At 42.1% G+C, this 26,226-nt stretch overlaps 1 protein-coding gene across 3 annotated transcripts in view; it reads left to right on the forward strand.

Moving 5' to 3' along the window:
• The first annotated feature begins 646 nt into the window (after positions 1-646).
• LOC124112267 (carboxypeptidase B-like) overlaps positions 647-26,226 on the forward strand; it is a 46,867-nt gene continuing 21,287 nt past the window's right edge. Inside the window, exon 1 of one of the 3 annotated variants that reach the window (XM_046472332.2) lies at positions 647-794. In XM_046472332.2, coding sequence (XP_046328288.2) covers positions 670-794 — 125 coding nt within the window. In that variant the 5' untranslated portion in view covers positions 647-669. Of the gene's footprint in view, positions 795-8,365; positions 8,541-17,597; positions 17,752-26,226 lie in introns of those variants that run through there. The other 2 variants (XM_046472496.2, XM_046472418.2) reach the window with 2 other exon arrangements.

Genomic DNA, 26,226 nt, shown 5'->3' on the forward strand with positions numbered 1-26,226 from the left:
TCCGCACAGCAGCCTGTAAACAAACCAGACAATCAAGGGGTAGACGAACCATTAGTGACACGATAGAGCATTTACTGATTTTTATTAAAATAAAAAAAAAAATTTGAATTACGTTTACATTGTAGAGTGCAGATATTCTGCTGTTTGTTAGTAAAGAAAAACGTTTAAAAATATATTTGTTTTGCAATAACGCACAGCCATGGCGCTGAAAAACCTAGAAACTTAAATTCCAAGAGATCAAAGTGTCAAAGCGGAGTCCATTTTACGATTCAAACTATATCATGATTCCAACTATCAAACAGAGATGACACCAGGTGTTCGCGAAAAGGTGAGAGTATCCTATGTACGGTATAGCGTTCATAAACATATCCTCAACGAACAACCATTTGATTAGTGTCGGGAAGGATTCGCGTAACATCCATTGCTAAATATAATATACGGCAAGTATGCATAAATAGTTTCTTTATTCATTTTCAGATAAATTTTAATAATCACGTATTTATCATATAAGACAAAACCGTGTGGTCAAACATAAAATAAATACTCGATCGCGAGCGCTTTGAACTTGAACTTTGCTTGTTGTATGATAGTGACTATGATACTCTTTCTGTTGGTAAATCGGGAACCACGTTGCGCGATGCTTAGTAAATTCAACAGCCTCGTAGAGACATGCTGCTGTTAAATAGTGGGCGTGTAGAGGCGTCATGGATAACTCGGGGCCTGGTCAACAGGCTGAAAGTGACCACACTCCCAGGACAGGGCTGCCTTAGCTGGACACCGGACAACGGACCAAGGTGAGTCAACCAATGCGTGTGCGTCACAGTCAACAATTTAAAAAAGGGTAATTGAAATTCACTATTTGTATATTTTGTGAGTTATGTATTTATAATACCGTCAGAACGAAACTTTGGATATATTATTTTGAATACATTGATACTTTACTTTGTGTACCGATATATGTAAGCTATATGATACATATTAGAACAAGCGGCGGTTTAGATTGTTGGACATGCCGAACACGATCATCCTGTTGCGTACTATATCTGACAACCCTTCTTCACATGACTGGGTTTTTCATGCGGCGGAGCCATATGGAAGCCATCAATTGAACTTTTTTACTTGATTTTCTCGCTCGTTCCTTAACTTTGTAGATGTAATATTCCAATAGCATGGGGGTGTGGGGAAATGGAGGTCTTTCACTTGTCCGTGTATAATCTCACTGATCAATGTGTTTCCGCGGGATGACATGATTTGTGAATACATTTTGTTACTGGTTGCACTACTAGTTTACTTTGATGGTTACTGGTTGCACTACTGATTTTCTTTGATCGTTACTGGTTGCACTACTGGTTTACTTGGATCGTTACTGGTTGCACTACTGGTTTAGTTTGATTGATACTGGTTGCACTACTGGTTTACTTGCATCGTTACTGGTTGCACTACTGGTTTACTTGCATCGTTACTGGTTGCACTACTGGTTTACTTGCATCGTTACTGGTTGCACTACTGGTTTACTTTGATTATAACAGGTTGCACCACTGATTTAATTTGAGTGTTACTGGTTACACAACTGATTTACATTGATACTGGTTGCACTATTAATTTACTTTGATACTGGTTGCACTACTGATTTACTTTGACTGTTACTGGTTGCACTACTGATTTACTTTGATACTGGTTGCACTATTAATTTACTTTGATACTGGTTGCACTACTGATTTACTTTGACTGTTACTGGTTGCACTACTGATTTACTTTGATACTGGTTGCACTATTAATTTTCTTTGATACTGGCTGCACTATTAATTTTCTTTGATACTGGCTGCACTATTAATTTTCTTTGACACTGGTCGCACTACTGATTTATTTTCATCGTTACTGGTTGCACTACTGATGTATTTTGACGGTTACTGGTTGCACTACTGATTTACGTTGATACTGGTTGCACTCGTGTTTTACGTTGATACCGGTTGCACTGCTTATTTGCGTTGATACTGGTTTCACTAGTGATGTACGTTGATACTGGTTGCACTAGTGATGTACGTTGATACTGGTTGCACTAACGATTTACGTTAATACAGGTTACGCGTTGAGCACTAGCCCAGCACTATCTCGACGGGGGACAACAGCAATTGGCTCCACACATTGGCTGCCCAGGGTCGATTCTCGACATGGGCACCATATTACGATCGTTGTCATCTACAGGCACTGTGAGATTAGTCCGGCAGTAACGTCCCGCAGTGCGTAGCTAGTCTGTTACAGAGCACGGATGCATGTGTAGTCATTTAAATATAGTTGTTACCATAAATGAACATGTACCTGAAGGGTGAAAAACTGGTTAACAATTTGAATTCTTAAATGTGTCTGATCTATTCAAACTTTGTATTACCATAAAAAAATAAATATATATACTACATTTCCACAATAATACAGACGTCCCTGGCTTCACAATTTTTTTAATTTAATCAAAGTCAATGTAATCCAACCCTAGCCGTTGCATTCCCTCCGTACAATGCGTATGTCTGCCACATGATGACATGTACAGCTGTCTCTCCACAAAGTAGACCGCCTCCGTGGTCTAGTGGTAGAGCGTCCGCCCGGAGAGCGGAAGGTCCGGGGTTCGATCCCGGGCCGCGTCATACAAAAAGACGTTAAAAGATTGTACTTGTTGTTACCCTGTCTGGCGCTCGGCATTAAGGGGCTAAAACAAGGACTGGTCGGCTCGGAGTCAGTATACTGTGTCTGAGTGGGGTATTCATGTTAAACTGTGGCATGGTATCTCAGTGAGCTAGCACTATAAATCGGCATCAGTCCGGACTAGTACAAGCAGCCACACACACATACACGTGCATGCACGTCGCTATATAAGTGCAATAATCTTGGACGCGACGTTAAACCCAATTTCACCTCACCTCACCTCCACAAAGTGACTCGCAGCTTCTACAACATAACATTTTCTGACAACTTGTAAGATGTTCGCATCACAACATACCCTTCTTGCACTACACCATGCATACCATTGTTTCACTAAGACCGTCCCCATCTCAGTGCAGTGTGAGAGTTCTCTCCCTTCATAACAAGCATACCAATTCCTAACTTTAAAAATCCATATTTTCGTACTCAAAATTACCATTTTCTCACAACGGACATGAATACGTTTTGCAGAAAATAAAAGCGACAAAACCCTTTCCATATCCATAAATATTATCTGCTAAAAGAAGAGTCGAATGTACGATTCCGACTATATCATAAGCATGTCTTCATAAATCACTTTTAAATAGGGGGCGGTCGGGTAGCCTAGTTGTTAAAGCGTTCGCTCGTCACGCCGAAGACCCGGGTTTGATTCCCGACATGGGTAAAATGTGTGAAGCCAGTTTCTGGTGTCCCCCGCCGTGATAAGCGGCGTTAAACCATACTCACTCACTCACTATTACATAGTGATGCAACTAGGTCTTCGTTAAAAGTAAGCGTATCCTGCCCCAAAAGTGGCACCCGTCACAAACACATGCAAAGATGCAAAGGCAAGACAATTATTCACCCGGTATATATCCAAATAGGTAATAGCATCTGATATAATCTGATGCGTCAAATGTGAAATAATAAACATTTTAAAAGCTTTATAGAGCTTTCCTTTACTTAAAAATACACCATTCGTCCTCAGTGCTGCATGGTGGGAGACGTCTTTATAACACTCCATCAGCAGATAAATCACCCAACATATCCTCTAAAACTTGCTGTCTTTGGTTAAGCTTCATTCAGTTTTTTTAGAGTTTCATTATGGGTCTAAAATATCTGAAATAATGTTTTGTCAATATGATTAAACGCGCCATACGTTTCTCTCCTGTGCACAGCGTAACCAGTGACGCTATTGCAATAGAAGGTACAGCACGCAATGCCGAGATTTATCGTAGTACTCATTCGCTCAAAGAAAAGGGTTCTATGTCAACCGACCAAGGTTAATGATAGGATTGGACTTCTGTAATAATCAATCGTGCACAGCAATAACTTATGAATTGAACTGAAGTATAGGGAGTGTATGTATGCTGAACAGAAACAAGGATCATAAATATATTTTTTGGAAATTGTGTGTTTAGTGATTGATCAACACCATCGCGCTTATAATATAGTTGGATTCGTCGTACAACGGATTCTGCCTTTAGCAGGTACTTCTTAAGATTATGGAAAGGCCTTTGTCACTGTCATGTGTTTTAGGGTGCGGTAGGGTGTGGGATGGGTTATTTTCGACATAAACTCTTAGTTCCAGTCAGTTCTGTGATTGCTGTTCCTCAGTCTATACCATACATAGGAATACGCCCGTGGCGAACTAATCAGTATCGATACAGCAGTTCGCGTTGGGGGAGGAGAATCTCGCGTGATGTAGTGAGAGTTTGCGTTATTTCATGTTACGTGTGCACAATGTTTTCTGAGAAAGAAAAAATCCACCAGCGCTATGATTTGTAACCCGGAAACCTGTGTGATAATGTGAAATAAGGTTGAAACATAAAAAACTTTGGTTTCATTTTGATGTCTTGGTTTTTATAGGTAACACGTGACCATTTTCGAATAATGTCTTACATTTTGGAAGACAAGAACTGATTAGTGTAGGTTAGCTTGAGAAGTGCGGGGAGCTTTGTTTCTACGCCACGCGTACCTGCGCTGTCACGTACGTCAACAACATAGGTCTTCAGCAACCCATGCTTGCCGAAAAAAGGTGACTATGCTTGTCGTAAGAGGCGACTAACGGGATCAGCTGGTCAGGGTCACTGACTTGGTTGATGCATCCCAATTCCGTGGATCGAAGCTCATGATGTCAATCACTGGATTGTCTGGTCCGGACTCGATATTATTTACAGACCGCCGTCATATAGCTGGAATATTGCTGAATGTGGCGTTAAACAACAAACAAACAAAACTTACGAGAACAGACACGCACGTCACATGGTCCGCCACGTGCCCATGCAGCCCAACACTCGGGACTCTATGGTTTTAACCCAGTCGGGGTTGCCACAGGAAACGGCGGGTGGCGTGAGCGACGGACATTTCCCACTGCGTACTGAAACTGAAGCGACAAAACCCTCTCCATATTCATAAGAAATTATACGATACGACTTTATCATCTTCATGAATCACTATCAAATAGTTATGGTGCCAGATGCTCACTAAAAGGTGAGTGAAGCCTGCACAACGGTGGCTGCATCACAAACACATGCAAAGGCAAGTCAACTGTTCACCTAAAAAAAACCACGGGAACAAATGATACATGTCAAAATAGGGAATTGCATCGGACATCATTTCTGTCACTGATCCGTCAAGTTTGGAAATGTCCTCCACGTGACTTCCACAAAACTCATATCGAGGCTGGTGTAGAGCATGTGACTAACCTGACACAATACAAGCACACGGCCACACAGAGTTCAAACTGCTTCTGTGTCTCTGTTCTACGAAGTGTTTACTCCAAAACCTGACCTAAGTCGTCAGTACTGAATATGTTTGCGATGCCGAGCATTATTGTATTCACTAAGGAAACATTGAAGTCGACCCACGTGTCGCTGGCGTTATATCCGAGCATGTATCACGCAACACATAAACACGTGACCTGAGACGAGACCTGTCAATATATCGCGCATACTTTTCTTTGTGTACATATTTTACAACATTTTATTCCCATGACTCTTATTAAAATCCATAGCAAGCTAAACTGCGGGTAAAATGAAAATATACACTTCAAATCAGATTTGACCAAACAATCAGAATGGTTATTATCACGTTACTTGGCTAAAAACATTCGCCGATCACTGAAAAACTTCCTAAACACAACCAGTTATATCACGGCGTGTCAGCTTAATTTAGGAGGAAAGCCCGAAGTGATGCAGGTCTCAGACGTTTACTACTTCGGTGAAACCCACGAGTACGGGTATGGTGCTGACAAACATGGAAACATAATCGGGTCGAACCGGGATTCGAACCCACAATCATAGGTTTCTGGCGTGCCCAAGGGACGCAACTCCGCACAGCGAATCGCGGTGCATTAGACGACTGGGCCACCCTAAACACAACTGTGATACCCGTCTCAAATACATCGCCATCCAATAACCATTTCTTGTTTGTTTCATTACAACCACCAGCAAACATGAGTGTATACGTTCATATGCCTGGCAGTTTAGATAACGTCTTTATCTCAGATACATGGACGATAAATTTTAAAGCTCTGATTCTTACGCACGACTCATCAGTTTGTGTTAATATGCACGATACATTTTTTCTGTGGTCAAGAACACAAATTAACCTTTATAGTGTATCGAGATGAAAGACGCAGTGTGGTGTCGGCTGGAAGTTTATCACGTATAAAGCCATTCCTTAGACTATTAAAATCTTTTTACATTTCTCCAAGCTTATTGTGGAATCCAAGCAACACATAGAGAGAGGTTATTCTACCTGATCAGCCTTCTGTGAAAGCTTCTGTCGTCATTAGGTTTACCCTTCAGAAATGTTGGTTTCGCCTTTATCCGCTGAGCGTAAGTTCGAATCAAGGCTTCGTTTTGAGACTAATCCTTGGATTGTCGGCAGCCGTACCTCCACAGTGGCAAATGTCTACTTTGGGCTACGTCAAGCTGACCTCTTCGTGATGTAAATGAAACACCGTTCAAAGCGGGTGTGAACCTCACTAACTCACTCACTCACTCACTCACTCACTCTATTTGACCTCTTCGTGATGTAAATGAAACACCATTCAAAGCGGGTTTGAACCTCACTCACTCTCTCCCTCACTCCCTCACTCACTCACTCACTCACTCACTCACTCACTCACTCTATTTGACCTCTTCGTGATGTAAATGAAACACCGTTCAAAGCGGGTTTGAACCTCACTCACTCACTCACTCACTCACTCACTCACTCACTCACTCACTCACTCACTCACTCACTCACTCACTCACCCACTCACTCACTCACTCACTCACTCACTCACTCACATTGGTCAATCCAATCCAGTTCCAGGTTGGATTCGCACCAACACTGGTACTATTTGTAAAGTAGCAAAACCCTTTTGTGAGTAGCAGGAATGTTGGTTCTATAGACGCAGTTACTATGGGGCATATCTGATGCATTGGGCCAAACTTGGGCAAGGCTGTTATCAGCGAGAGATCACACATGATCACATATGGTCACACAGGCTTACAACTAACGGGATCGGGTGGTCATGCTCCCTAACGTGGTTGATGAATGTCATCGTATCCCAATTGCATAGACCGATACTCATGATGTCGATCACTGGGTTGTCTGGTCTAGAGCCGATCATTTAAAGACAGCCAAAATATTGCTGGAATATTGCCGAGTGCGGCGTAAAACAACAATCAACAAACTCAATCACAAGGATTAGCAGGAATCGCTCCCACCAGAGACTTGAGCGTGGAACTAATTGTGATGATGACGTAGTGAGTGGGGAAACATTATGATGATGATGAGTGAGTGAGTGAGTTTGGTTTTACGCCGCTTTTAGCAATATTCCAGCGATATCACGGAGGGGGACACCAGAAATGGGCTTCACACACTGTATCCATGTCGGGATTCAAACCCGGGTCTTCGGCGTGACGAGCGAACGCTTTAACCACTAGGCTACCCGACTGCCCCATATGATGATGATGATGATGATGATGATGATGATGATGATGATGATTTTAAAACAAAATGTAGGCTGGCGATCTTAATGATCCTATTGATGACGCTGATTTGAAAAGAACTTTTATGCTGGTGACGATCTTGATGGTTATGACTCCGTGTTTGTGACGGTGGCCCCAGTTTTGTACAGGATACGCTCACCTTTTTGCCAACACCTGATATCATCACTCTTTGATTTATAAGCACATGCTCATGATATAGTCGGAATCGTACAATGTACTCTGCTTTTGGCAAAGATTTCTGATGAATATGGAAATGGTTTTGTCGCTTTTATTAAATCAAGACAACAAAGCAATGATTTTGTATTCAAATTTCAGCTGCTAGTGGCCAAATAATAACAGATTTAGACATGACGGTATTCAACAATGTGTAGTGATGAGGATGGCGGTCATCTATTTGTACACAACATTCACACACAATGAATACCTAGCGCATCATTAATATTCATAGGCCAGCATCACAATAGGACGTTTTTTCTTGATCATTTCTCGTCAGTGAATAACGGCGTGAGCTCAGCGGGGCCACTCCATCCTGACGTTTTAACTCGAAATTAGTTTCAGATGTCCAATTTTCTATTCAACATGCACGTTCTAATCATTAGAACGTGATCGTGGAGACTTTTAGGTCTACCGCATGATGTAGGTGTCTATAACGACTGACATATATTTCGAAGCCGTTTCAATGAAATGTATTTCCTTGTGCACATGGGTCTCAGCTGTTTGACATCTACGAGCGTTAGCTTGTAAAATTGTTTCAATCTGAAAGCAGTTTGTTGGAAACTGCGTTCTGTTACCTACAATAACAAATTTCTTGAAATTTAAAACCACACAAGGACACTTGGGAGGCCATTCATACATAAAAAGGTAAGCGTTTTTATATTGGATAATATTTTATCACTACTCTGCCACGAGGACGTGCATCCTGATGTTTTCCTGTATATCTCTAATTGCTTCTAGTGAGTTAAAATTGAACTTCGCATCGGCATTATTTCAGCCATATAGCGACGATTAATTGCTTCTAAATGCCCTCGCTTGGTGAGCAAACTATCACCTCTGAGATACTGATGGTGGTATGGGACACGCTTAGTGTCGCGCAGTTCATCATTCCAAGACATTTTAGGATTAATCAAATTTGTTGTCATGGTGAATGGTATAGGTTTTATTACTACCTACTACACATCACATTGTTACACACTGAACGCTATGGTACATTTCACTCAGGGTCCGTGAAGATCCGGGGTAGAATGGGTCTTCAGCAACCCATGCTTTGTGTAAAATGCGACTATGCTTTGTAAGAGGCGACTAGCGGGATCGGGTGCTCAGGATCGCTGACTTGGTTGATGCATGTCATCGTATCCCAATTGCCTTAGATGCTCATGATGTCAATCAGACTCGATTATTGACAGACCGCCTTCATTTTGCTGGAATATTGGTGAGTGCGGCTTTAAACAACAAACAAGCAAACAAACATTTCACTCCAGATTGCGTGTGTACTACGTGTATCTGACACATGGGCAGATGGACATGACAGGTGTAGTGAGGTGTTGTATTGTACGTTACAAACAACAAGACTTACCTATCGGTTTTGAAGGAAACCCATGCCACATAGCGGCGGCGAATGTACACTTTCTGTATGCAGCATAGATATGTGTATACACCCAATCTGCACTGAGACAAGACAATATCAATATAGTGACGCTTGGTGATTGATGCTGATAACTGTTTATCGTGGGTTTGAATCCGATATTCGCCTGATTATGATCGTTAATTAGTATAGCCATGCTCGTAGTAAACGTCTAAGACTGCATACCTTCGGGCTTTCGTCCCACAAGCCGACAGGCCGTGATATAACTGGAATACTGTTCAAAGCTGTTTAAAAACTAAATCACTCACTCACTGTAAAATCAATGTCACGTACGATAATACCCCGATACACTCATGCGGGTACCTTTTCTTTTTTAAAGGCACTGTTTTATTTAGAGTTTAAATAAAGACATAAAGTTAGAATAAAATACTTCATGCGTAATATATTGTTGCAGGTGAAATGGGATTTCCTATAACCACTATATATCAGATCGTGGATGGTATTGTGTATTCATAGGTTTCGGCCATGGGAGCCGTGTCAATTGTCAGAGGGGTACACAAAGTACGTGATCTAGACTACCAGTTGTCGGACTTTCATGTTGTGGAAGCCTCGGTGGCTGAGTGGGTTAGATCGCGGACTTTGTGTGCTGGCGATTAGGTGCCTCACTCCGACTCAAACCAAAAATATACTAGAATTTGTATTTTTACTTAGAAAGTGTTATCCCAAACATAACATTTGTGACCAATCAGGAGAAAGGGGACCTTATGGGTGCTAGGATACAATTATGTTTTGACGTCATAAAGACGTTTGACGTCAACTTACTTCAGTTAGATCGCCATGTGTGATCGCCATTGTATTTTTGTGTTCCGAAGATGTTGTAGTTTTAAAATATAATTAAAAGTCAAAATCTGATTTTTTTTAACCCATAAGGTCCCTTTTCGCATGGTTGGTCACATTTGTCACATTTGACCACTTTCTAACTGGCATTATGTATTAAAAGTAAAAAAAATAGATATCGACTTGCACATCTTGTGAATGTGAAATCTTCAACGAACACATTCACACATGAACATGTGTACTCTGTCACAATATTACCAAATGCGTGATGATAAACAGTCAATGTTTATACAGTCGTGCTTTTGTGCGGATATTCACAAGGACATAATGTAACATATGTTGCGTGCGTCACTCGACGACCCCCAGCATACTGTACAATCACTGTACGGCAGGATGTGTACACAACGTCTTCACGAACAGCATGTGAACACTCGAGAGTAAACATGCTCTCTTACAACGATGGATGTACGGCGATGTAGATCAACCGCAGCAGCGACAGTATCAGTGAAAGTTAGTTCTGTAAGGTTGAACAAATATTAACCTACCATCATGTCGCCACCTGTTACACGATTTGATATTACTTAAATCTCTCTATGCTCATGGCGTATTCACTTAAGATGTTTCTTTCCAGACTTACTCGAGTTTGACTGTTGTACACTATTAATCGTTTGGCTATTTATTTCTAGATTGTCGTTAAGTAAGTAGTTTCTGAGTATATCTGTGTGGGAACAGGCTTCATTTCATCAAAGTGAAAAAGACGTCAATTTCTCTGTTGTTTCCTTTGCTGTGGTTCACGCGAGAATTATTTTGTCTGTAAAATATTAGCAAATTGACTTGAGCCATTGTGGCGACATAAAACATGGAATAATAAGATGAGTTTTTTCAGTTTTCAGAAGCTATAAATAGTAACGTAATAACTATTCACCCCACCCACCCATTCCCCCCCCCCCCCCCCCCCAACACACACACACACCCCTTAAGGTTGACTTGATATATACTGAACAAAACAAGTTACGGGCCCTGCCTATTTTTTATTAAGTTGTGTGCTCAATCGTCACTACAAAAATATCCAAAAAGTATTCATGACCCCTTACTTGTTTTGTTCAGTATATATCAAGTCAACCTTAAGGCGGGGATGAATCGTTATTACGTTATCATTTGCGATACGGTTCCCCTGTTTCGGTGTGGGTATGTTACATGGAATAAAGTCATAAAAGCAGGATAAGTGTTTATGTATGGATCGTGTCATCCTCGGTTGTCCTGGGTATTATGTCAAATACACTTAACCTATTCATCAATGATAGCTTCGTTTTAACCCCGATTCAAATAGCATGACAATAGCCGTCCAATCAAATTACACCCTCCAGCGAGAGACATTTTGTGCTCAGTTATAGATCGAGATCGAGATGGTGACGTCACTTTTGAAACGAAGTTGACACGCCGTGAAATTGTTCAAAGGGGCGTTTTACCAAACTCATTTACTATTCTGCTGGTAATGACCAAACATATATGTATATCCAAGAAAACAGTCGATGATAAACACCATTTAACATCAAAGTTTAATTTAAAGCGTATCTTTGAAATAAGGTCACAAGACCATGTGCCAAGCACAAATGTCAAAACGTGAAATTCAAGTGCATGCGACATGTCGGAACTCGGTCACTGTGACAACGTCCTCTCCGTAACGGGATCCCGTCCAAACACAGCGTACTTCCACTTCATCACTTAGCCCAGACTCTGTAGCTTAAAGTACATGTGATGGAAGTGCCCGAGCGGACATTAAGACAAGTCGTCCTTAAGGTAATAGGGGAGTCTAGGAAGACATTCACCCGTGTGCTGCATCCATCACCATGCCTTTCTTAAAATCTTTGTGTTGACGCACATATGTCTGAACCGTACTTCATTGTAAATTCACGCGTCTTACACCACGCCGGGCCCTGAATTATATATGATTACATATGATCACACATCGTCACATATGATCACATTGATCACACATCGTTGAAATACCAACTAACAGAATCGTGTGGTCATGCCTGCTAAATGGTTGATACATGTCATCGTATCCCAATTGCATAGATCGATGCTCATGATGTCAATTACTTGCTTGTCTGGTCCAGACTCGATCATTTAAAGACAGCCAATATATTGCTGGAATATTGCTGAGTGCGGAGTTAAATAGCAACCAAATAAACATAAGGTTACACGTGATCAGACATGTGTCACACGTACACAGTCATGTCCTGCTTAGACGCACATCGAGTATGAGTGAGTGAGTGAGTGAGTGAGTTGTGATAAACACAGCTTTCAATAGAAACTCAGGTTTATCAGGGGTATCAGGTTTATTTTGGTGCCAAACTTTCCACTTTGGTGAAACCCACGACACAGGTAGGTGCCGACAAACCATAGATCATAATCAGGGCGAATATTGAATTCGAACCCACTATCAAAGGATTCTGGCATGCCAAAGGGCCATCACTCTGAACAGCGAACCCCGTGCTATCTCAGTAGGAATGAACCATGGTGACATAATCACACATGGTCACAGATAGTCACAGCGATGTTCTGCGGAGGATCACAGCAGGGAGAACCCACTGATCACAGCCATCTCGCGGAGATAGCCCCACGTCCATGTCACACAACACCTTACATGCTCCAGCTTCTGTCTCCCATGCTGGGGGAGCCTAGTGGTTAAAGTGTTCGCTCGCCACGCCGAAGACCCTGGCTCGATTCCCCACATGGGTAGAATGTATGAAGACCGTTTCTATTGTCCCCGCCGTGATTTTGCTCGAGTATTGCTATAAGCGGCGTAAAACAATACCCACTCTATTCATCGTGACTCGTGCGTAGTTTCCGGAATTTGCTTCTTGTTGTTTTGTGACAGTGAGTGAGTGAGTTTGGTTTTAACGCCGCTTTTATATCACGGCGTGTCAGCTTAATGTGGGAGGAAAGCCCGAAGTGATACAGGTCTCAGACGTTGACCACACCGGTGAAACAAATATAGAAACATAATCGTGGCGAACCGGGATTCGAACCCACAATCATAGGTTCCTGGCATGCCCAAGGGGCGCAACTCTGCACAGCGAATCGCGGCGCCTTAGACGACTGGGCCACCTGTGACAGAGAAACGAATATGACTACACTACTGTGCAAAAGTCGCCCCTCATAGATACTAACGCATAACGCGTTCGTAACGCGTTCCATCACGACTCCTCGCGAACCCGTTAAGTTTGCCTTGGAGGTGTTCATAAACGCACAACGATCCCAGTATAAGCGGCGTTATTAACGCAATACGCACGAATTCTTTACGAGTTTTTGACCGTCATGAACCTTGGCTGGTTGCAACATGAACGCTTCATGAACGAATACCTAACGAATCATGAACAACATGAACGCATACCTAACGTAGCATGAACAACATGAACGCATACCTAACGTATCATAAACTCAATATGGTTCTCAAACTGTTGGTTGCGACTTCAGGCGACCATCACGCATTCATTGTTTTCAAAAGATCGCCATCAGTGATTGCAACGAATACGTCTGTCTCACACATGTGTGTACCTCTATGACATTCATTTCGGCTTTTAACAATCCTCGTAGCCTAGCGGGTAAATCGTTCGCTTGTCAAACGGAAGGTCCGGGTTCTATTCCGCTCATAGTTACAACGTGTGATGTTTATTCCTGGTGTCCTGGTGTCCCCACCGTGCTATTTCTGGAATGTTGCTTAAAGCAGCGAAAACCCCTCACTCTATAACACATGAACCTGTATTATGTACTTTCTCTATGTTGACAGAGGTGCTATCTCATTTGAATTAAGTCTATAGTATAGACGTAGTGTTAAACATTAAAATACTGTAGGTCGTGCAAGGATGGCGCATAATCACGATCATAACTCACCAGTTTTGGGTGCGGACACTTGTCTAGGCAGTTCCAGGTTTGCTACTTCTATACCACATTGCTAACCCCCAACCCCGGTCCCCCTCTTCACCCCGGGCGAGAGAAAGGCGTGGCACTCTGTGATGCATTCCCTAATGAGACATGTTCTCACCTGTGTCTTTATAAACAAGGGAATCTGGTTTTGCTGGACTATCTTTAGAGTTCCACGACCCAGGTCAACGTGCTTTACAATGTCATTGCTATTGCCCTCCAACATGGATTTACTGTACTTGAAGCTCGACTGGCTGCAGCATACTGAGGTAACAGTCCCGCGTCGTCTCAAACAATCCAAGCACTGTGTTCTGGTTTACCATTGAGAAAAACGATTGTTTGTTCACGTAACATGCCCTGTTCAAGTGTAGACCGAATGAGAATGAGTGCTGGGAGTTTATGTAAGAGTGCACCAGGAACCTCAGCTTAGGGAATATATCTATAGATCCGTCGGTTGTCACTGTATATCCCGTTACAGGACAATCTGATATATCCTTTATACAAGCGAGGATATCCCATGAGGGCCGTCAGTTGTCACTGTATATCTCGTTACAGGACAATCTGATATATCCTTTATACAAGCGAGGATATATCATAAGGGCCGTCAGTTGCCATTGTATATCTCGTTACAGGAGAATCTGATATATCCTTTACCAAGCGAGGATATATCATGAGGGCCGTCAGTTGCCATTGTATATCTCGTTACAGGAGAATCTGATATATTCTTTATCGAAGCGAGGATATGTCATGAGGGCGTCAGTTGCCATTGTATATCTCGTTACAGGAGAATCTGATATATTCTTTATCCAAGCGAGGATATGTCATGAGGGCCGTCAGTTGCCATTGTATATCTCGTTACAGGAGAATCTTATATATCCTTTACCAAGCGAGGATATGTCATGAGGGCCGTCAGTTGCCATTGTATATCTCGTTACAGGAGAATCTGATATATCCTTTACCAAGCGAGGATATGTCATGAGGGCCGTCAGTTGCCATTGTATATCTCGTTACAGGAGAATCTGATATATTCTTTATCTAAGCGAGGATATATCATGAGGGCCGTCAGTTGCCATTGTATATCTCGTTACAGGAGAATCTGATATTTTCTTTATCCAAGCGAGGATATGTCATGAGGGCCGTCAGTTGCCATTGTATATCTCGTTACAGGAGAATCTGATATATCCTTTACCAAGCGAGGATATGTCATGAGGGCCGTCAGTTGCCATTGTATATCTCGTTACAGGAGAAGCTGATATATTCTTTATCTAAGCGAGGATATATCATGAGGGCCGTCAGTTGCCATTGTATATCTCGTTACAGGAGAATATGAGTGTTTATTTTCAGTACAAAACGATCTTAGCGCTAAGGTGATCGTAGCTTCCATACCTTAACATTAAGCTAAGCTGTTTCGTACAACAGCACCCATAGTCAGGTCACCTTCCACAGAGCAACCTTAGTGCTAGTGACACAGCTCCAGTGGTACATGTACATGGCGCTTTGGTGGCACCGGTTCCTAGGTGGTTCCAAGCACTGCAACCATTGTGTCCACACGATACACATGCATTCTCCTCTCGGACTGGGTTAGGGTATCAGCTGAACCACAACATCGCCTGGACCTCGTCCAATCTGAAACACCTTTAACTTCAAAACATTACGTGACGTTTATCTCATCTCAGCGGATCTACAAAGCAATGTCAGCTGTGACTTTGGTACATTTCAGTTGATGGATCTGAGTCCTAGCGCCAGGTCCGCTTTGTAAGAGGAGAACCGGGCCTTTACAACTAAAGAGCATATACGACATTCCTCGGTCACAAAGCGATATTAGTTCGATGGCCACCATAACTCCCCCAGTTAAACATTGACTAACAGCAGTTTGCAGACCACATCCTTAGATTGACTTAATCATAAAGCTTGGCCACATTCAGTATGTTTATTAAGCCCCAAGCAACGTTCGTATGTGAAGGCCTACTCTTTCATGACGCCAGGTATAGACGTGTGTATGCTGTAGAAAACATGTTTGGGTGCAGGTCGGGGCATCGTGCAAACGTTAAGTCATATCAAGGGCGATGGAATACATAAAGTAGGTGACTGTATGTTCACAAGCCATACAAACACCTGATTGAGCACAAAGCTGGCTGTGGAGAATCTTGCAAGTGTACAAAACACGAAATCAGGACGCCCTACACGATCAGGGAATGGAATGATTGTCGATATGAGGTATGGTCTGTGAAGAAAGGAAATAAGACGAAAATATTCCTCGAGGCTACAAAATGATTATTTATTATTTCTTTTCAAGGTGAGAGTTCCCTCCTGACCGAACACATATTATCTGTTTTACTCTTTGTAAACATAAACTGTTAATGCATGAGAATTAATGAGACTACATTATCCGTCGAAACAGATTCAATTTGGCGTAAATGACAAAATAACTGTGAAAATTGTATGAATGTACCACTGAACATTAAGGATGACACCAGGTGTTCGCGAAAAGCAGGCATTGTGCTGTTTAACCCCTCTTTTCCATGGCCGTTCTTGTGTTGACAACACCACGCCCCCGTTAGTGGGCGGCACCAATGTGTGACACGTCTTGGACTTGGACCTCTCTGTGACCTCTCTGTGACCTCTCTGATGATTTCGAAGTGACGTTGAACGCACATTGTCAGAATGCTGCCCTCTGTCCCTGATCACTGGTAGAGTGGGTTGTACCATTTCCTTGCCATTCGACTGTTAACCCTCCACGCTCCAGGGAACACGGCCAGCCAGTTCACCACACTTCCATGTGGATGTTAACCCCCTACCGCAACTACTTCTACTACTAGTAGTACTATCACTACTGTTTATACTTATACTACTACTACAACTACTTCTACGACAACAACTACTACTACTCCCACCACCATTTCTACTACTACTACTACTACTACTACTTCCACTACCACTACCACTACCACTACTACTAATAATAATAATACTTCTAATAGCAAAAAGAAAAATAATTGCAAACATTGCAAACCACTGTGCTTTAGATACACACATACCTGACAAGGCAGGGAGATCTACTCACTCACTGACGTCAAGCAAAGTCAAGCAATGTTAAACAACAAGGCTCATATCTATATATCTCCATCCTCACTGTTCATATCCCTTTCAGCATCCCAAATCCCGCCTTTACCCACTTCACCTCAGCAAACACCACCGCGGGTATTCAAGTATATGCACCCCGATACATTTTACATATTAATAATAAACCATTATCCCATATATTTCATAACTAAATAAACGAAACAATCATGCCGCATTCGTCACCCTTCCTGGTCCGAGGTCTGTCCTCTCGCCTTCAATGTTTCACTCGCGGGATGTCGAGCAGACGGAATCCAACGCAGTGCAGTCATCCTCCAATTCATCTAATGTATCTATTGTCAACAGCCCTCGTTACCCACGTCCTTCAAACCCATCCGCTATCGTGACAAATCTTGTACTTACACAAAGCTATCCCACACTGAAATCAAACAAATGATGTAGACAGTTGTTGGGAAAGTAGCACCTGTCAGCTGCGTGTTTAAACTACTATGTGCTGTTGGCCTAGTAGACTTCAATGCCTTCTACAAAAGAGCGAGCATCCTTTGAAATACCCCAACCTGTACGGCAAATCGCAAGCATTCCCACTTAATCAGTCGGCTTTGGTAGTGTCGGTTAATCTGCCACGTCGCTTAACAGCTTCAGGTAACATCATTTACTTTGTTGATATTTTAAAGCTTTTTATTTAGCCTCGTAATGGCTGTTAAGTCCTGATTTGCATATTCCGTTCAGTGATGGACCATCAGTTGAATTGGGCTGTTTTATAGGTACGTTCGGTTTTCTTGTCAATCTGAGGTAATATACATGTTTCTGATTTATGTAACCGATGTATGTGTAATGTCTTTTCTTGTTTTATCCATTTCATTTATATCTTAATTACTGCTATAAATTCATTGTTAAATTTGACAACATCGCATTGAGACATCCTGGGACAGGTGTATACACGTGGTTATTGTTCTAACTAACTTACATTAGAACATTTCCTTGATTATGTTGTTTCTGTGTGGAATTGATGGTTAGCTGTATAACAAATGTAGCACTTGTTTATCTCGAATACTGTCAACGTCGAACATAACGAAGTTCTTAAAAAGAAATATAAGTAAGTTATATCGAATACGTTTATTACAAACCCACTGTGATTAATTTAAGGAACGGTTTTAATATCAGGGCCCCGTTCCACGAAGTGATCGTAGCGTTACGCCTGGCTTAAGTCCATGTTGGAGTATTGGAGCTACGATCTTCGCAGCACTAAGATCACGTGGTTCCTTATATCCGTACGTTCTTCACTGCGTGTACGATCACATGAAGCGTTAATTGCAAACATGAATGTAATCGGAATACATTATTGCAGAGTGACATTGATTGACAGATAGGGTTTCAACTTATGACATATTGCTGAACTCAGACGGGTACACGCCGCAATTCTTGGCACAGTTGCGTCCCTTGGGTATGCCAGAAACAACTTATGATAGGAGGTTCGAATCCCACATAGGCCTGGTTATGTTTTGTGGTTTGTCACCGCCATACCCTGCTCCTGGGTTGCGCCAAAGTGGTACACTTCCAAAACAAGCTCACTTTGGGCTGTCCCACCTAAATAAGCTGACTTGGAGAATTTTGTTTGTTTGTTTGTTGTTTAACGCCGCACTCAGCAATATTCCAGCTGTATGACGTAGGTATGTAAATAATCGAGTCTGGACCCGACAGTCCAGTGATTGACATCAGGAGCATCGATCCACGCAATTGGAGCCTGACCACCCGATCCCGTTAGTCGCCTTTACGACAAGCATAGTCGCCTTTTAGCGCAAACATGGGTTGCTGAAGACCTATTCTACCCCAGATCTTCATGTGGCATAAAACAATCACAACAACAACAACACAGTTATGAACAGAATTACTGGACAATACATATAGTTGCGGGGGTAACGTGAAGAATGGTAGCCTCAGTGAGATAATTGTAACGACTTTCAACGAGTTGACACTCGCGACGAACGTTTTTGATAGCTCGGCATGTGCATCCATTATCAGTGTCAGCTGGTGTGAAATGAACATCACTTGTTTCAAAAGAACTCATTTGCAGGAGAAGAGATAGGCGTATTGCATGATGCGGTCCCGCTGTTTCATGTCTCAAGGCGTCTGACGCCATCTTACTTAAACCAATGTTGCATAAACTGTATTTTATTGCGTTTAAAATAATCGCCATGACGTCATCCGTCAAGTCCCATGATGCATCATTCTATCAATATTATCAGATAATACTTCCTGTGTATTTCATCAAAACTTACGAAAAACTGACGACGCTTATTGTTGGTTTAGATTTCTTATATATAAGAATAATTGGTTTGAATTATTGTTTGTTTGTTTCTTGCTTAACGCCACACTTAGCAATATTCTAGCCATATGACGGCGGTATGTAAATAATCGAGTCTTGACCAGACAATCCAGTGATTGATATCATGAGCATCGATCCATGCACTTGGGATCGATGACATGCATCAACCAAGTCAGCGAGCCTGATCACCCGATCCCGTTAGTCGCCTCTTACGACAGGCATAGTCACCGCTTTCGGCAAGCATGGATTGCTGAAGACCTATTCTAACCCGGATCTTCACTGGTCTTGAATTACTGAGTCGCTTAATTATTACCTGGCTTGCGTGAAGCATTATACAAACAGAAAGTAAATCTCTGCTGTTATAATTGACGCCTTCCGTTCACGTATGTATTGTCCTTCGAGACTATCGACACCACATGTGTGTCATACTTTGGGAAGTAGCTCAATCTGTTCACAACCAGCCCACAACAGAGCAGGGGGCCATCTTGCTTAGATTGGCGTATGGAGCATGCGCACTGTGTTCAGGTGGCTCTTCCGTCAGTCGCCACCCCTCCAGTCGGGAACTATATTTTGTCGGATACATGACATTTCTTTAACGATTTATGGAGTCAGTAAACGATTGAATATTGTTTTATGATACAGTCCGCAATATTCCAGTTATTGTTTTTGCGTTCCGAAAGCCCGGGTTCGATTCTCCACATGGTAACAATGAGTGTCGCCCGCATTCAGATATCCCTGCCGTGACGTGGCCGGAATATTACTACTCTGTGTAAAACCATAGAATAGCTTCCTGATAACCTTATGGGTATCGAATGGTTACAATGTGTGACTTGGCTGACTGTGTGTATCGTTACTCGTGGTATCAACCACTGGTTTGTCTGGGCCAGATTTTACCGCCTCCTTGGTCCAGTGGTACAGCGTCCGCCCGGAGATCGGAAGGTCGAGGTTCGATCCCCGGCCACGTCATACAAAAAGACGTTAAAAGATGGTACTTGTTGTTTACCTGACTGGCGCTCGGTATTTAGGGGCTTAAACGTGGACTGGTCGGCTCGGAGACAGTATACTGTGTCTGAGTGGGGAATATATGTTAAACTGCGGCAAGGTATTTCAGTGGACTAGCGCTATAAAATCGACGTTAGTCCGGACTAGTACAAGCAGCCACACACGCACGTGCCTGCGCGTCGCTATCTAAGTGCAATAATCTTGGACGCGACCTTAATCCCCATTTTATCTGACCTTCTTCTGGGTCAGACTGGTGTACTTACAGGCCACTGTGATAGTGCTGGAATCTGATCGATAAGCATGATCTACATTTTAAAAACGGGTCTTACCCCGCGAAGTGCATCAAATCACTTGAGCACCTTGATTAAAAACATGAAAAGATTTGCAAAATATCTGTCGACGCCAAGTTGGCGGTACACAGGCTTAGCAAATCCTGCAGTCGACCGAAACCTGCACGTTGAAATCCATGTCTAGTTCGTTACGCGATATTGATTGGACAAAGCATGGACTCGTTAGTCCAGCCAAAATGTAATTCTAGCCTAGTTCGGCAAGGGTGGAAACTGGACTTTTGTAGTCAGTTAATTCCCTTGCCTAGGGAAGATGCGTAAAAGAACACATACTCCGAATGGAAGAGAAACGTAAAGGGAATCCAATGTGTGCAATGTTACAATTAACAAAAGATTCCATAGTAGAAATTATGCTGTGTTTTGAAACATAAATGTCAATATACATGTATGATGGATCTTCCAGGGTATCTGAATAGGTCTTCAGCATCCCATGCTTGCCGTAAAAGGCGACTATACTTGTCGTAAGACGCAACTAACAGGATCGGATGGTCAGGCTCGTTGACTTGATTGATGCATGTCATCGTATCTCAACATGCTCATGATGTCAATCACTGGATTGTCTGGTCAAGACTCGATTATTACAGACCGCCGTCATATAGGTGGAACATTGCTTAGTGCGGCGATAAACAACAAACAAATACAAATACCAGGGTATCGTCCCCGGATATTGCGCATTTGTTATCTATTTCAAACATCTGATTTTCAATTGTTCTGCTTTTGAAAGTTTGCCGTTATATGTAACTGCTGGAGAATTGTGCGGTAGAAACACACATGCACACATGTTACAGATTTAGGTTACTTGCGAACACTCATAGCGAAAATCCTGTTTAGATCAGTGTTAGGTCAGAATGACTGTTTGTTTATAAATTGTATTACTTATTGAGTAGTTCTTGTACATACAGCTTGCAATAGCATTTTCTATCACAAATTCTATACCGGTTCTAATCCAACCCCAAACGATAATGTACTCGTGCGATTTTAATAACTCCGCTAATTCACTAAACTAATTATAAAATCACCCAGTCATATATAACCTTGTTTGAAAATTTGTCTTCCTCTGTTTGTCTGTTGTCTAAAGCCGCACTCAGCAATATTCCAGCTACATGTATATGACGGCGGACTGTCAATAATCAAGTCTGGACCAGACATTTCAGTGACTGATATTATGAACATCGACCTACGCCATTTGGATACGATGACATGCATCAAGCACGTCAACAAGCCTGACCACCCGATCCCGTTAGTCGCCTCTTACGACAGGCATAGTCGCCTTTAACGGCAAGCATGGGTTGCCCAAGACCTTTACTAATCCGAATCTTCACGGGTGGCATCAACATGTGATTTGTTTGATGCACAAACTCAACCTATACGACAATCGTAGCGCTGTGTTGATCACCGCGTAACGGAAACTAGAGTTAACACCGAACTAAAACAGGGATCAGTTGACCAGGGCCTCCTGTAACACGGACTAAAACAGGGTCAGTTGACCAGGGCCTCCTGTAACACGGACTTAAATGTCAGTTGACCAGGGCCTCTTGTAACACGGACTAAAACAGGGATCAGTTGACCAGGGCCTCCTGTAACACGGACTAAAACAGGGTCAGTTGACCAGGGCCTCCTGTAACACGGACTAAAATGTCAGTTGACCAGGGCCTCTTGTAACACGGACTAAAACAGGGGTCAGTTGACCAGGGCCTCCTGTAACACGGACTAAAATGTCAGTTGACCAGGGCCTCTTGTAACACGGACTAAAACAGGGATCAGTTGACCAGGGCCTCCTGTAACACGGACTAAAACAGGGTCAGTTGACCAGGGCCTCCTGTAACACGGACTAAAACGTCAGTTGACCAGGGCCTCTTGTAACACGGACTAAAACAGGGGTCAGTTGACCAGGGCCTCCTGTAACACGGACTAAAACAGGGGTCAGTTGACCAGGGCCTCCTGTAACACGGACTAAAACAGGGGTCAGTTGACCAGGCTTCTGACGGCCCGGGATCGTACCTTTGTGGCGTCGGGCGCTGCTTATACTTCCTGTCACGGGTTGTCTGCGTGAAACAACATCCAATCACTCCTGGGAGAGCTGCTTTTGCGATCACAGTGCCCGTTGTCCAGGGAAAATGATGTAAGCACCAAACACGTGACTGTGTGAGCCATTTCGACTTTCATCACTTCGTGCTTTCCTCCCACATCGGGCGGGGGGAGACCATGGTGGAGGGGACGTACAGGTGGCCCAGTCGTCCATGCGCCGCAGTTCGCTATGAAAGTTGCGTGCCTTGGGCACTCCGGAAATTATGATCTCTGGATTCAAATCCCGGTTCACCCCGATTATGTTTCTAGGTTTGTCATCACCATACCCCCACGTTGGTTTCACCCAAGTCGTAAGGCCAGGTTCACACAGTGCCGATGTTGTCTCCCGTTTGAGATCAGACAGCGCTAAGACACGAAAAGTGAAAAGGTCGGATTACTATCCTCAATGATCTTGAATGTCCTATCATTGTCTGGACGCAGTCGTGTACGTTCGTAACAGAGTCCTACGGATCGGGAAAGGTCCAGAGAGGTCGGCCAAGCACTTCCGACAGTATCACATACATCCAAATATATGTTTCACATACATAACAATATATGTTTCACATACATAAAAAATATATGTTTCACATACAAAACTATATGTTCCACATACATAACAATATGTTTTACATACATAACAATATGTTTCACATACATAACAATATGTTTCACAAACATAACAACATGTTTCACGTACATAACAACATGTTTCACTACATTACAATGTATGTTTCACATACATAATAATATGTTTCACATACATAACAATATATGTTTCACATACGTTACAGAATAACAAAAGTGATTTAATATTTCTCTCGCTATGTGAAGCCCGCTAGGTAAGTGTTTTATGAGGAGGTGTGAGGTTTTATTGGCTGTAATCGGATCCTGCAAGGCCTACTTGAGTCTCTTTCATTGTAGTGAGATTGTAATCTGGGATGAGAGTAATGCCTTTATGACTGTCTATTTAACGTGTTTTATTAGACTCTGCGGTCAGTTAGGGTCAGATGCGGAGGTTGCAATACCCACATCCGTCCATAGCGAAACAGAAAATACAGTTTATATCTAGAGATACCCCGTTTATCCGAACGATAGAGCTTTCACAGATATCGTCCGTAGTAAGAGGTGCCCGGAGTAAGAGGTGTCCGGAGTACCAGGTGTCCGGAATAACATGTTTTCGTAGTAACAGGTGTCCGTAATAACAGGTGTCGGGAGTAACAATAAATATAAAACGTCAATTAAAGAGTATAACCAGTCTTGATTATCCTCCAAAACAGACTCCATTAGATGTGAAGGGCAAAATAGCTGTGAAAATTACATTGAAAGACCACTGAAAATCAGTGATGACACCAGGTGTTAGCGAAAGGTAATCATGTCCTGGCCTATCGGTGGCACCGGCCAGGGTTACAGTATAGGACACTGTGTGTACAGCGTGGCCCGTATACTCAGTATACAAGTAGTGCGCTCTTAGCAAGAATCCAAATGCTATATTGTATGGACTCCGAATGTGTCATCGTTTGGAAGATTTGTTTTCCTTCCCACTTGTGGCCTTCAGAACTTCCAACCATCGTTTACTTACAGAGACTGGTCGCTGGTTACTGAGAGAAGTTACTGTGACTCACTAGCGATAGCTGATGAGTTTCCCAACCTCTTTAAATGTCAGTATAGATATGCATTTCTTTGAACTATGTGTGTCCGTACCAATATAGATTGTAAACATTGTTTTCTTGCAAAATACGAAATAAAGAATAAAATCAATATTATTGCATAAAGGTCGCCATGAAGCTGTCATTTAATTAATGACAGGTATGTAGGCTTTATGTGACAAAACACAGGAAACTATACATTGTGTGTAGGCTTTGTGCGACAAAACACAGGAAAGTATACATTGTGTGAAAGCTTTGTGTGACAAAACACAGAAAAGTATACATTGTGTGTAGGCTTTGTGTGACAAAACACAGGAAAGTATACATTGTGTGTAGGCTTTGTGCGACAAAACACAGGAAAGTATACATTGTGTGAAAGCTTTGTGTGACAAAACACAGAAAAGTATACATTGTGTGTAGGCTTTGTGTGACAAAACACAGGAAAGTATACATTGTGTGTAGGCTTTGTGTATCAAAACACAGGAAAGTATACATTGTGTGAAAGCTTTGTGTGACAAAACACAGGAAAGTATACATTGTGTGTAGGCTTTGAGTATCAAAACACAGGAAAGTATACATTGTGTGAACGCTTTGTGTGACAAAACACAGGAAAGTATACATTGTGTGTAGGCTTTGTGTAACAAAACACAGAAAAGTATACATTGTGTGTAGGCTTTGTGTAACAAAACACAGAAAAGTATACATTGTGTGTAGGCTTTGTGCGACAAAACACAGGAAAGTATACATTGTGTGAAAGCGTTGTGTATCAAAACACAGGAAAGTATACATTGTGTGAAAGCTTTGTGTATCAAAACACAGGAAAGTATACATTGTGTGTAGGCTTTGTGTACCAAAACACAGGAAAGTATACATTGTGTGAAAGCTTTGTGTATCAAAACACAGGAAAGTATACATTGTGTGTAGGCTTTGTGCGACAAAACACAGGAAAGTATACATTGTGTGAAAGCTTTGAGTATCAAAACACAGGAAAGTATACATTGTGTGTAGGCTTTGTGTATCAAAACACAGGAAAGTATACATTGTGTGTAGGCTTTGTGTAACAAAACACAGAAAAGTATACATTGTGTGTAGGCTTTGTGCGACAAAATGTGTAGGCTTTGTGCGACAAAACACAGGAAAGTATACATTGTGTGAAAGCTTTGTGTATCAAAACACAGGAAAGTATACATTGTGTGAAAGCTTTGTGTATCAAAACACAGGAAAGTATACATTGTGTGTAGGCTTTGTGTACCAAAACACAGGAAAGTATACATTGTGTGACAGCTTTGTGTAACAAAACACAGAAAAGTATATATGTGTGTAGGCTTTGAGTATCAAAACACAGGAAAGTATACATTGTGTGAACGCTTTGTGTGACAAAACACAGGAAAGTATACATTGTGTGAAAGCTTTGTGTAACAAAACACAGGAAAGTATACATTGTGTGTAGGCTTTGTGCGACAAAACACAGAAAAGTATACATTGTGTGTAGGCTTTGTGTAACAAAACACAGAAAAGTATACATTGTGTGTAGGCTTTGTGTAACAAAACACAGAAAAGTATACATTGTGTGTAGGCTTTGTGCGACAAAATGTGTAGGCTTTGTGCGAAAAAACACAGGAAAGTATACATTGTGTGAAAGCTTTGTGTATCAAAACACAGGAAAGTATACATTGTGTGAAAGCTTTGTGTATCAAAACACAGGAAAGTATACATTGTGTGTAGGCTT

This window comes from Haliotis rufescens, unplaced genomic scaffold (assembly GCF_023055435.1).
Source record: "Haliotis rufescens isolate VD_foot unplaced genomic scaffold, xgHalRufe1.0.p SCAF_17, whole genome shotgun sequence".
Taxonomy (NCBI): domain Eukaryota; kingdom Metazoa; phylum Mollusca; class Gastropoda; order Lepetellida; family Haliotidae; genus Haliotis; species Haliotis rufescens.